This window comes from Scyliorhinus torazame, chromosome 3, assembly GCF_047496885.1.
Source record: "Scyliorhinus torazame isolate Kashiwa2021f chromosome 3, sScyTor2.1, whole genome shotgun sequence".
Taxonomy (NCBI): Eukaryota; Metazoa; Chordata; class Chondrichthyes; order Carcharhiniformes; family Scyliorhinidae; genus Scyliorhinus; species Scyliorhinus torazame.
The window spans coordinates 106,830,433-106,842,528 of NC_092709.1; the positions used below are offsets into that span (position 1 = coordinate 106,830,433).

The window sequence follows — 12,096 nt, forward strand, 5'->3', positions numbered from 1 at the left end:
GGATGATCCTGGAATTATGGTCAACTTCTGCAGTGAGAATGAGGCTGATGTGCCAAGTTTGGTGACGGATGGTGAAATAATCTGTGTGGCAGTTATTAAATCAGCATTCTTGGACCTGAGGTAGGGAAAGTATCCCACAGGAATTTTTATCCTCATTTTTAAATTGTTTGTGTAATGTGATTCGCCTAGCCATTTAAATTTGTTTACTGCTGACTCTACATAGACTGGCTAATTGGAATATAGGAGTTTTCATAACCTGTACTCAACCATCTATGGTTTGTAGCTATGTCAATTCAGACAGTGTATTCCCTTTCTTCTCAGACTTTATTAATTGCATTTGAGTTGATGCAAGATTAAGTCTAGTCAGATATAAAGGAATCTCTAATGTCCTATTGTGTGGCAATGAAGAAAGACATACTATGCAATAGATGTGCAATCTCTGGTTGAAGAAGTTAATCAATGGGTGTTGTCAACATACCAGAGCGTGCGCAAATGTTGTACTCTGCATTTCAAGTCCTAGAGCTAACTGGCAGTCTTATTTTTAAAAAAAAATTAGAGTACCCAATTTTTTTTTTCCCCCAATTAAGAGGCAATTTAGTGTGGCCAATTCACCTACCTGCACATCTTTGGATTGTGGGGTGAGACCCACATAGACACGGGGAGAATGTGCAAACTCCACGCGGACAGTGACCCGGGGCCGGGATCGAACCTGGGTCCTCGGAGCCGTGAGGCAGCAGTGCTAACCACTGCGCCAGCGTGCCGCCCTGATAGCTTTATTTTAATTGTGAGAAATGCCTTTTTCATTTTTATTGCCCAGTTTGAGCTTGAAAAAGGAAGTGATACATACCTAAAAAGAAAGATTTGCATTTATATAGTGCCTTTCATAGTTACAGGGCTACCCAAAGTACTTTACAGACAATGAAGTACTTTTGAAGTGGTGTCACTGTTGCAATGTGTCAAACATAATAGTGCACTTGTGTACAGCAAACGCCCACAAACAGCAATGTGATAATGACCCGATAATCTGTTTTAGAGCTGCTGATTGAGGGATAAATACTGGCCAGGAGACCTAGGATAACTCCCCCTCTCTTTTTGAAATGATGCCATAGGATCTTTTACTTCCACCTGAGGGGACAGACATTGGTTTAATGGCACTTCTGAAAGACGGCATTGCAACAGTCTGCCAGTAGCGGTCTGGTGCTTCTGCTGTGATATTTTGAGCTCCAGTCTGGAGTGGGACTTGAGCCTACAACCTTTCATTGAGCAATAATTGATGTGAACTCAAGTGAAATCTGTTATGTAGATCCTTTGCCGTTATTTAATTTAACTTTTAAATAAACTTGATTCTGAGTAACATAAGAGCAGGAGTAGGTCATTCTGCCCCTCGGTCTGCTCCACCATTCAATTACGATACAGGTCACCCGGTCCTATGGATTTGTCAGCATTTAGGTCTAATAGCTTTCCAACCATTTCCCTGGTGGTGGTGATTGTATTAAGTTATTCCTTTCCTATCATCTGTTGATTTTCAAGAATCTTCTGGAAGTCACGGCGCCGAGGTCCCAGGTTCGATCCCGGCTCTGGGTCACTGTCCGTGTGGAGTTTGCACGTTCTCTCCGTGTTTGCGTGGGTTTCACCACACAACCCAAAGATGTGCAGGGTAGGTGGATTGGCGATGCTAAATTGCCCCGTAATTGAAAAAAAAGTGAATTGGGGATTCAAATTAATTTATTTTGAAAAAAGAATCTTTTAGAAGTTTGCTAAGTCCACTCCCGTGAAAGCACAATATACTTGTTCAACGTCTCAGCAATTTCCATGTTTTCCAATATCAATTCTCCAGATTTACTGTCTAGTGGACCAACACTTGCTTTTGCTCTTTTCCTATTTCAATGCTTGTGACTTTTACTGTCTGTTTTTATATTACTTAGCTTTCTCTCATACTCTACGTTATGCCTATTTATTATCTTTTTAGTATTTTGTTGCTGGTTCTCAAAGTTCTGTCCAATCCTTTGATTTGCCCAGTAATCTTTGTAGATTTGTGTGGTGTTTCTTTCAATGTAATACTTCCTTGACTTCCTTATTTAGCTACGGATGATGCATCCTTCTCAAAGAGACTTTCTTTCTTACTGGGATATATTTCTTACATTTCTGTATATTAGATTTTGCATAAGGCACATTTAGGTTGGTAATGAGCTAACTTCATAGAATTTACAGTGCAGAAGGAGGCCATTCGGCCCATCGAGTCTGCACCGGCTCTTGGAAAGAGCACCCTACCCAAGGTCAACACCTCCACCCAATCCCCATAACCCAGTAACCCCACCCAACACTAAGGGCAATTTTGGACACTAAGGGCAATTTATCATGGCCAATCCACCTAACTTGCACATCTTTGGACTGTGGGAGGAAACCGGAGCACCCGGAGGAAACCCACGCACACACGGGGAGGATGTGCAGACTCCGCACAGACAGTGACCCAAGCCGGAATCGAACCTGGGACCCTGGAGCTGTGAAGCAATTGTGCTATCCACAAGGCTACCGTGCTGCCCCTTACAGACTTACAGACCTTGTTCAGCATAAGATAATTGTGTGGTATGCCTAAAAATTCAGAATAGATGGTTTAATTTTCTTAAAGCATCTGGTAAAAGTTTTGATTGGTGATTGACAGAATGAGTCCTGAGTTGCTGTCAATTTGTTGGAAATTGTTCACAGATGGCAATATCATAGAATTTCTACAGTGTAGATGGAGACTATTCGGCCCATCGAGTCTGTACCAACCTTTGGAAAGAGCACTCTACCTAGGCCCACACTCCCACCCTATCCACGTAATCCAGTAACCCCACCTAATCCTTTGGGCACTAAGAGGCAATTTAACATAGCCAGTCTACCTAACCTGCACATCTTTGGACTGTGGAGGAAACCGGAGCACCCGGAGGAAACCCACGCAGACACGGAGAGTCACCCAAGGGTGGAATTGAATCCGGGTCCCTGACGCCGTGAGGCAGCAGTGTTAACCACTATGTCACTGTGCCAATATTTGCTGAAATGTTCCTTTGTCTGGCATTATGGGGCGACTTACATTTTTTTCACTGGCTCACAATTTTGCTCTTTTCACTTCTTTTGTAAGGGCCCCGAAGAATCCAGCACGAGTTTTAAGGATACAAAATAATAACGTTTATTTACTATAACAATATATACATAACAGTAGCAGTAACTTCCCTTGCTACCTTCTCCTTCCTCCTGGTTCCTGGACTGGCCAGCTTATTTATAGTAGGAGTTTCTCCGCCCCCCTCATTGGGGAAGTTCATACTCCCATAGGATTGTGGGATAGTCATTAGTCCCCAGCCAATCGTCAGTAGGCAGGTTATAACATCCCTCCCCCCCCAAAGTCCAAGGAATCCATCATAGGCCCTGGCGAAGGAAGGCGTCGAACTCGTTTGGCCGCAGGCCGGACGCCATTTGCACGCGGCGCTGGATCAGGCGGCGTATAACGAGACGGAGACCGGTGCTTCCGTGATGAACGGCGCGGTTGTACATCCACGGCCTGTGGACCCGAGGATTCCCCCTCTGATTCATCCTGTGTCTCCATCTCGGAGTCAGAGTCTGCTGCCTCCGTCATGTCAGCGTCTCTGTCCCCATTCGGTCCCGTCATGACCTGCGCAGGCTTCGAGTGAGGCACCAGTGGAAGATTTGGAGGACTACCTTCCCTTGTTTCTGGTCTTTGCCGCTGTTGAACTGAGCTCCGGGGGCGGGGAATCTTTTGCGGGGATGATCTTCTGGACCGGACGTGGTCTACATGTTTTCGCTGGAGACGACCCTGGGCTTGCACTTGGTACGATATAGGGCCCGTTTGGCGAAAGATTACACCAGGAACCCATTGGGCACCACCAGCAAAATTCCGCACGAATACTGGGTCACCGGGCGGAAACTGCCGAATCGGACGATGCCGAGACAATCCCGGTCCCTGCCGTTCTTGTGTGCGGCGTACTTTTGCGCCAATGTCCGGGAAGACCATACTAAAGCGGGTGCGAAGTCTCCGGTCCATTAGGAGTTCTGCGGGAGCTACCCCAGTCACTGTATGGGGGGGTGGTCCTGTACGTAAACAAAAACCGAGCCAGTCTCGTGTCCATTGATCCGGAAGACTGCTTCTTTAGGCCTCTTTTGAATGTTTGCACTGCACGCTCTGCCAACCCATTTGAAGCCGGGTGGTAAGGGGCAGTGCGGATATGGCGGATGCCGTTCATCTTTGTAAACCTAGCAAACTCCTCACTCGTGAATGGAGTGCCATTATCCGTGACCAGCACCTCGGGGAGGCCATGCGTGCTAAATGCATTTTTTTCAATTGTTGCGCAGGACGTTGTCCCCTGCATCTTATGCACCTCCAGCCATTTGGACTGGGCGTCAATTAGTAGAAGGAACATGGATCCCTGAAAAGGGCCTGCGAAATCTGCATGTAAGCGTGCCCAAGGCCGCCCTGGCCATTCCCAGTGATGTAGGGGCGCGGCCGGCGGAAGCTTCTGATGCTCCTGGCAAATGGAGCAGTTTTGGGCCACCTTCTCAATGTCGGTGTCGAGGCCTGGCCACCAGACATAACTCCGGGCCAACATTTTCATCTTGGTCACGCCCGGATGCCCATTGTGCAAGTCTGATAATATCAGCTCCTGGCCTTTTTCCGGGACAATCACACGCGTCCCCCACAAGAGGATGCCGTCTTCCACGCTGAACTCTGACAGCTTAGAGAAAAATGTCCGCAACTCGCCTGGGAGCTGTCTATGCTGCCCACCATACAGGACTATATGCCGAACCTTTGACAGGACTGCCTCCGTCTGGGTCCACTCACGGATCTGTGATGCCGTGACAGGCAAGGTGTCCATAAAATTTAGGGTTGCGACCACCTCACCGGTCGTGGGGGTCGACATGGGGCCGGTCGATAAAGGCAATCGGCTCAGTGCGTCGGCATTTGCTATCTGCGTACCTGGTTTGTGCTCCAGAGAATACTCATATGCAGCAAGCAACAAAGCCCAGCGCTGGATCCGTGCAGAAGCAATGGGCGGTATTGGCTTATCCTCTCTGAAGAGTCCCAGCAGGGGCTTATGATCAGTCACGATAGTGAAATGGCGGCCGTACACATACTGGTGGAAGCGTTTCACCGCGAAAACCACTGCCAGGCCCTCCTTCTCGATCTGCGCGTACTTCTTCTCCGCTGCAGTCAATGTGCGGGAGGCGAAAGCTATCGGTCGCTCGGCCCCGTTCTCCATCTTGTGGGACAGGACAGCCCCAATACCATACGGGGATGCATCACATGTGACGAGCAAAGGCTTTCCCGGATCATAGTGGGTTAGTAACCCAGACGACGACAATTGTTGCTTTACCCGCCGGAAAGCGGTTTCTTGTGGCTGACCCCAAACCCAGGTGTGATTTTTCTTTAGCAGCAGGTGTAAGGGGGCCAGCGTAGTTGCCAGATTGGGGAGGAACTTCCCGTAATAGTTTACGAGACCGAGAAAAGAACGAAGATGCGAAGTGTCAGTCGGGGTGGGGGCATGTTGAATTGGACGCACCTTCTCTGCGACGGGGTGCATACCCTCGCGGTCCACCCGATAACCTAGGTAGACTACTTCTTTTGCCTGAAATACGCACTTCGTGTGACGTAAACGGACTCCAGCCTCCGAAAGGCGTTTAAGGACAGCCTCCAGATTTTCCAAATGCTCTTGCTCCGACGTCCCTGTAATCAACACGTCATCTAGGTAGACAGCCACACGTGGTAAACCTCTCAAAATGCCCTCCATAACATGTTGAAAAATTGCGCAGGCAGAGGATACTCCAAAGGGCAACCGTGTATATTCATACAGGCCCTGGTGTGTGTTAATTGTTACATATGGTCGGGAGGCAGGGTCCAGCTCCAACTGCAGGTAGGCGTGACTAATATCTAATTTTGTGAATGAGAGTCCGTCTGCAAGTTTCGCGTAGAGATCCTCTATGCGAGGCATTGGGTATCGGTCGAGTCGGGAAACTGTATTCACTGTAAGTTTATAGTCGCCACACAAGCGAACTGTGGCATCTGGCTTCATTACTGGTACAATTGGTGCTGTCCAGTCAGCAAAACGGACGGGCCTGATAATACCCAAACTCTCCAAACGAGTGAGCTCCCCTTCTACCTTCTCGAGCAAAGCGTAAGGCACTGGGCGCGCCCGGAAATAGCGCGGTGTGGCTCCTGGTTCAACTTGGATACGGGCTACGGCCCCTTTTATTTTCCCCAGACCAGGCTGGAATACCTCTGGGTATCGTCCTAGCACCTCAGTCAACCCTCCAGAAACTGTTTGGAGGATGTGCTGCCATTGCAACCGCAAATGGCGCAACCAGTCCCGACCCAACAGGCTGGGCCCATGGCCACGCACTACGATAAGTGGGAAACGCCCCTCCTGCCGTCCATAGACAACAGGGGTCATTGTAGTTCCTGCAATGTCCAGTGGTTCCCCCGTGTAGGTGGCCAACCTGGCCTGTGAGTCAGTTAGTGTAAGGGTCTGGAAACCCTGCTTGATGCGGTCGAATGTCCTCTGGGCGATCACGGAGACTGCTGCGCCAGTATCCAACTCCATCTCCAGCGGGTGGCCATTGACCCGTACTGTCACCTTAATGGGGGCCACACGGGGAGCTGCCACACAATGCAGCTGCAGGCAGTCGTCCTCCGTCTCCACGTCCTCAGGAGTGGTCGCCGCAGGTTCATCCACATGGAAGGTACGGCCTCTGGGCTGGTCCCAGTTACGGCCCCTGGGCTGGTCCCAGTTTCGGTCGGAACGACGGCGCCTCTGGCGTCCCCAGGACCGCCGTCCGCGACGGGGTCGGCGCCTATAAGTCTGACACGGACATGGCTCCTCATCCATTGGCTCTGGAGAAGGCTCCCTTCGGGGAGGAATGTCCGATGGCCACTGGCGTCGGTCTGGTCGTTGCCTCGCCCAGGGTACCGCAGGAGTGCGGGGGGACGTTTTTGGGCGGAAAAGATTGCGCCCCAAGGCATGCACTTCCATTCCCTGTAGCTCCTGTACTCCTCACTCTGCGCTCTCTCGGGACAAGACTATTTGTATTGCCTGTTGAAAAGTCAATGTTGGCTCCGCTAACAACTTTCTCTGGGTGGTCGCATTGTTAATACCGCAAACCAAACGGTCGCGTAACATTTCTGACAAGGTCTCGCCATAGTCACAGTATTCCGCAATCCCGCGTAGCCTGGATAAAAAAAATCGGCAAGGGATTCTCCAGGGGTCCTCTCAGCGGTATTAAACCGGTAACGCTGGACTATCGTGGACGGGGTTGGGTTAAAGTGTTGCCCCACTATATTCACAAGTTCGTCAAACGTTTTGGTGTCCGGCACAGCTGGGTACGTAAGGCTCCTAATCACTCCAAACGTATGCGGCCCGCAGGCGGTGAGCAATATGACCACCTGGCGCTCGTTTTCAGTGATATTGTTTGCCCGGAAATAGTAACGCATCCGTTGCGTGTACTGGTTCCAGCTTTCCAGCGCAGCATCAAAAACATCCAAACGTCCGTACAGAGGCATGGTATAATAGAAAACAACTTCCAACCTGTATCCAACAAAAGTCCAGGGAGGTGGCTTCAGCAATGTAGACAGCTATTCACTTTTACCTTCGTCGCCAGTTTTGTAAGGGCCCCGAAGAATCCAGCACGAGTTTTAAGGATACAAAATAATAACGTTTATTTACTATAACAATATATACATAACAGTAGCAGTAACTTCCCTTGCTACCTTCTCCTTCCTCCTGGTTCCTGGACTGGCCAGCTTATTTATAGTAGGAGTTTCTCCGCCCCCCTCATTGGGGAAGTTCATACTCCCATAGGATTGTGGGATAGTCATTAGTCCCCAGCCAATCGTCAGTAGGCAGGTTATAACAACTTCTCAAGCTCATCATGCGCCAGTGTAAAATTAAGGTTCTGTCAAAGTGCCTGTATGTTACCACAGTAGCCAGTGTTTATATTTGAACTTAAACAGTGAGTGATGGCAGGTTATTTAACAATGGGGGAAGCAATGCAAATGAATCACAGTTGAGAGCAAAACTAAAGTTAACATGGAGCAGAGATCAAACCTTGCACCTTGTTGATATGTAGCTTGGAATCATAGAATAGACAAGAGTCATTGGACTAATCAGAATTAATGGATCCTTATAGAGCTACAAAATAAACAATGGTAATGCCTCCTATAAAATTGCCTGGACCTGTAAATCAAGAGGCTTGTAAAAGGCAATGGACTGTGAAATTGAATGTAAACAATGCAGTTCTAAGCTTTTGGGCTTCTAAGCATGCACAGAGGCTTGAAAAAGTTAAATGGCAATGAAATTGACTGTGAAATAAGCAAAGATTCAAAGGTTTCCACCATATTATGGTGAAGACTTTCACTTTCTTTTGGTAGATCATTGATATTGATATGCTGGGAGAGAGATTAAAGATTTCAGGCTCCAAAGAAAACAGTTTCATCTTCATCTGACAGATCTTTGAACTTGACATGCTTGGAGAGATATCAGAGGGTTCCAAGTCATCAAAGGGAAGACTTTAAACTGAATCCTGTCATGCTGAAAGACAGTTTAATGAATTTTAAGGCAACAGATGGGAAGTCCTGCCAAACGACCCCCATCCTGGGAAAGACCCCCGACCTAAGCCCCTCCAGCCCAGCCCAAACTCCCCTGACCCCCACCACCCATGAAGGATCCTCCTCGGCACCCTGGAGGCAGGTGTAGAGAGGGTACTCCCCTCCTTACCCTCCCCTCAGAGTGTGAGGCGCCAGACCCCGCTTGTCAGGACTTGAACTAATTCATCCCAGCGTGAGTACCAGCTGGGGAGGTGGTTGGAGCATCCCAGGAGGCTGGTGACTCAGGCTTCCTGCCTGATAATGATATGGAAATGAAGTTTAATTAGGTGTTTGCATATTCCCTCCTGTTCTGGCTGAGAACTTTGTTGGGCAAGCTGGGAGCCTCACAACGGGATTGATGCGCGGCAAGAATCCCGTTTTTGCCCTTGGACCCGATTCAGCGGGCAACTGTGATTTCCGCCTCGGGCTAACAGCCCCGGAGAATTCCGCCCCTACATGTTTCATTTACTCGGGCAAACATCTCTTGCGATATGCAACAGTAGGAAAAGTAGATAATTAAACAATGCCAACCCACTTGATAATTTCATGCAGTTCTTCACATAATTAGAAAAGGTAGCTTGCTCGTGATCCCCAAAGACCAGAACGAGAGCATGTCATTCAGCCTGTGATTTCCCATTAGTTATTCAGCACACTGCCCTTCCAGACAGGAGATGAGAATTCCAAGCAAATGTAGCTTGTGCCTAGTTGAGTGTTCATTGCTTTGAGCAGGGTAGCCTCTCATTTCATCGTTGATAAGCTAAATAACATTTATTTAAACTGAGTAAGTTGCACACTGTTTTTACAGAGGAAATATTGCAGGTGTGCATCTTCAGAAAACAAATTTTATTTTGCACTAGTTTTTAACCTGTTTTTTAATATCTTATTTAAACTTTGAACACTCCATTTACTCCAGGGAAGTGGAATTAGAGTAGATTCTGGCGTAGCTGAAGACCTATCAGGAGTAGAGGACAATGGGCCAAATGGCCTCTGTGCTGTAGTCTTATGGTTCTATAATCAAATGATATAGAAATAGTTTCTGAGCATTGTTTCAATTAAGTAATTATCCTACTGCTTTATCGCTCCTTATAAGTTTGTTTTATTTTGTAGTGGAGGGCAACAAAATATCCTTTTGCAGCTGTCAAGGCTAAAAATATACCTGCATTTCAAAGTTATGAGGTGGGGCTGTCAGAACTCAAAAATAGAAGTTGTTGACAGTAATTATGACATAATCACACCATTAAAAGGGTTCTTATACTGGAATGAACAAACCCGTACATTTTCTAGTGAGTCTAGTTGGTATCTATGATGTAACTACAGGAACTTCAAACTGTTCAATGTATTTGAATGACGAGACAGGCAGTGAGGTGCTGTTTTCATGAATCCTTTGGAGGACTGGCGTATCTCCCACATTGTAACTTCCAGATTTCCACATTTAACTTTGCATGTGTGATCCTTGGGTTTTGCTGCCCAATTCTCATGTCAATAACGGTGAGTTCTGTTAGCCGTACCATTATTTTTACAGAAAAACCCAGCCCATTATGTTTTAGCCCAGAGAGTGAGCTTTCAAAGATTTTTTGATCAAACTGCTTGCATGAAACTGGAGTTCGATGGTCTCAGTTACAGTTGACAGTTCTAACTCTCAACAAGAGACACTGTAAGATGGCTCCTTCTTTGGAACATGGGAATTGTTAGATGGTAAAACATCAACTCCAACTCGTTTGCCTTGTATTATTCTGATAGTGACATGATACACCAACAATGGATTTTAGCAAATGGATCACTATAAAATAGGAATGCAACTTTGGTCCTGAATGTTAATGTACTTGCCTCGTTATGGGTAGTTTACTAACTGATCATGAGAATTTAAATCCTCCTGTCTAATCTGGTTTATTAGGTGGAATTTTCCATTCTATGCACGAGTGCTGGCTGAGGCAGGAAAACCAGTGTGCAGCTCCCAGGCTGTACTGCCGGGTTTCCTCTCCAGATAATCCAGCACTCTGTGCAGATAAAATCCGGAGGCGTGGCCCGCGCTGTCACGCTGGCGGGGCCAGAAAAAGTGGTCAGCCGGGAATCCCGAGATCAGAAGAGTGCCCTGACCTCCGATATAAAACAAAGTGATCCTCCTGCCCAATGGACATGAGGACGACACCTCCCCACACAGACACTAGGGCAAACCCCACTCCCCGTCACTGTCCGTGTGGAGTTTGCACATTCTCCCCCTGTTTGCATGGGTCTCATCCCCACAACCCAAAGATGTGCAAGTTAGGTGGATTGGCCCTTCAATGGGGAAAAAAAAAGAATTGGGTACTCCAAATTTATTTTAAAAAGAGGAATCCCCTCCCACCCCCCCAACCGATAAGGGCAACACTGCACACGCACAAGGGAACCTCCCCCCCCCGAGGATAAGAGGAACCCTTCCACAAATGGAACTCCCCAGAGGGCCCCCCGATAACGCCAGAGTACTGCCCAGGCATGTCCCTCTACCCTCAGGACTATACCTATCTATATGCCTGGCCCAGCGCGTTCCCTTTGCGTGGTTCCCGTTCTTGAAAAACAGTTGTAAACGTTAGCGATGGGTAATCCTAAATGTGGGGGGTCGATATGGCAGCGGAGCCTGCTAATTAATGAAAAATAATAATAATCGCTTATTGTCACAAGTAGGCTTCAATGAAGGTACTGTGAAAAGCCCCTAGTCGCCACATTCCGGCGCCTGTTCAGGGAGGCTGGTACGGGAATTGAACCCGCGCTGCTGGCATTGTTCTGCATTGCAAACCAGCTGTTTAGCCCACTGTGATAATTATTTGAAAATTTATTGAAATGAGGCTCCCAACCTTCCTGGATGGGAAACTGGTTTTGCGGGCGGAAGGGTGGAGAACTGAAAAGTGAGATCTCGCTGGTAAGATTCTCATTTTCCGACTCTCATGCGATTTTGCGGTGACGTCGCTATTTGCACTCGCTGCGAATGCGGGAGTAAAACCGTGGCACTTGCAGCTGTCTTTGCTTTGATTCATTTTCTTTTTCATGAGTTTTACATTATTTATTTTTATCTCTGAAACCACAGGAATCATTCCAACACACTCTATTTAAATGGGCTGAAGAACTTGATTCTTTAAGTCGGAGTCAGGATATATTTGACTGCTATGAACAGGCTTTGGAACTCTACCCCAATAATGAAGTAATATGGAACAGTATGGGAGAACATCTATTTAGGTTTGTGGAATTACTTTCCAATTACATTTCAATATCTGTTATATCAAATGGTCATAATTTACCTCTTTTTAAAAAAATAACTCCTTAATAGCTATTACCGTGACCTCTTGTCCTCCTTAAGGCCCACCCACATACCACATACAATTTAGTGATCTTGAACTGAGTATTAATGAATTCAGTCATAAGTGTTACAACAATGTCGCACAATCCAGTTTTTGTCTAGGATTCACAGATATCGACATTCCAGGAAGTCATAG

At 47.2% G+C, this 12,096-nt stretch overlaps 1 protein-coding gene across 1 annotated transcript in view; it reads left to right on the forward strand.

Annotated features, from left to right (window-relative positions):
* The first annotated feature begins 10,090 nt into the window (after positions 1-10,090).
* The window catches only part of prmt9 (protein arginine methyltransferase 9), a 43,460-nt gene continuing 41,454 nt past the window's right edge, over positions 10,091-12,096 (forward strand). The window contains exons 1-2 of the mRNA XM_072496094.1: positions 10,091-10,117; positions 11,691-11,839. Coding sequence (XP_072352195.1) covers positions 10,106-10,117; positions 11,691-11,839 — 161 coding nt within the window. The 5' untranslated portion in view covers positions 10,091-10,105. The remainder of the gene's footprint in view (positions 10,118-11,690; positions 11,840-12,096) is intronic.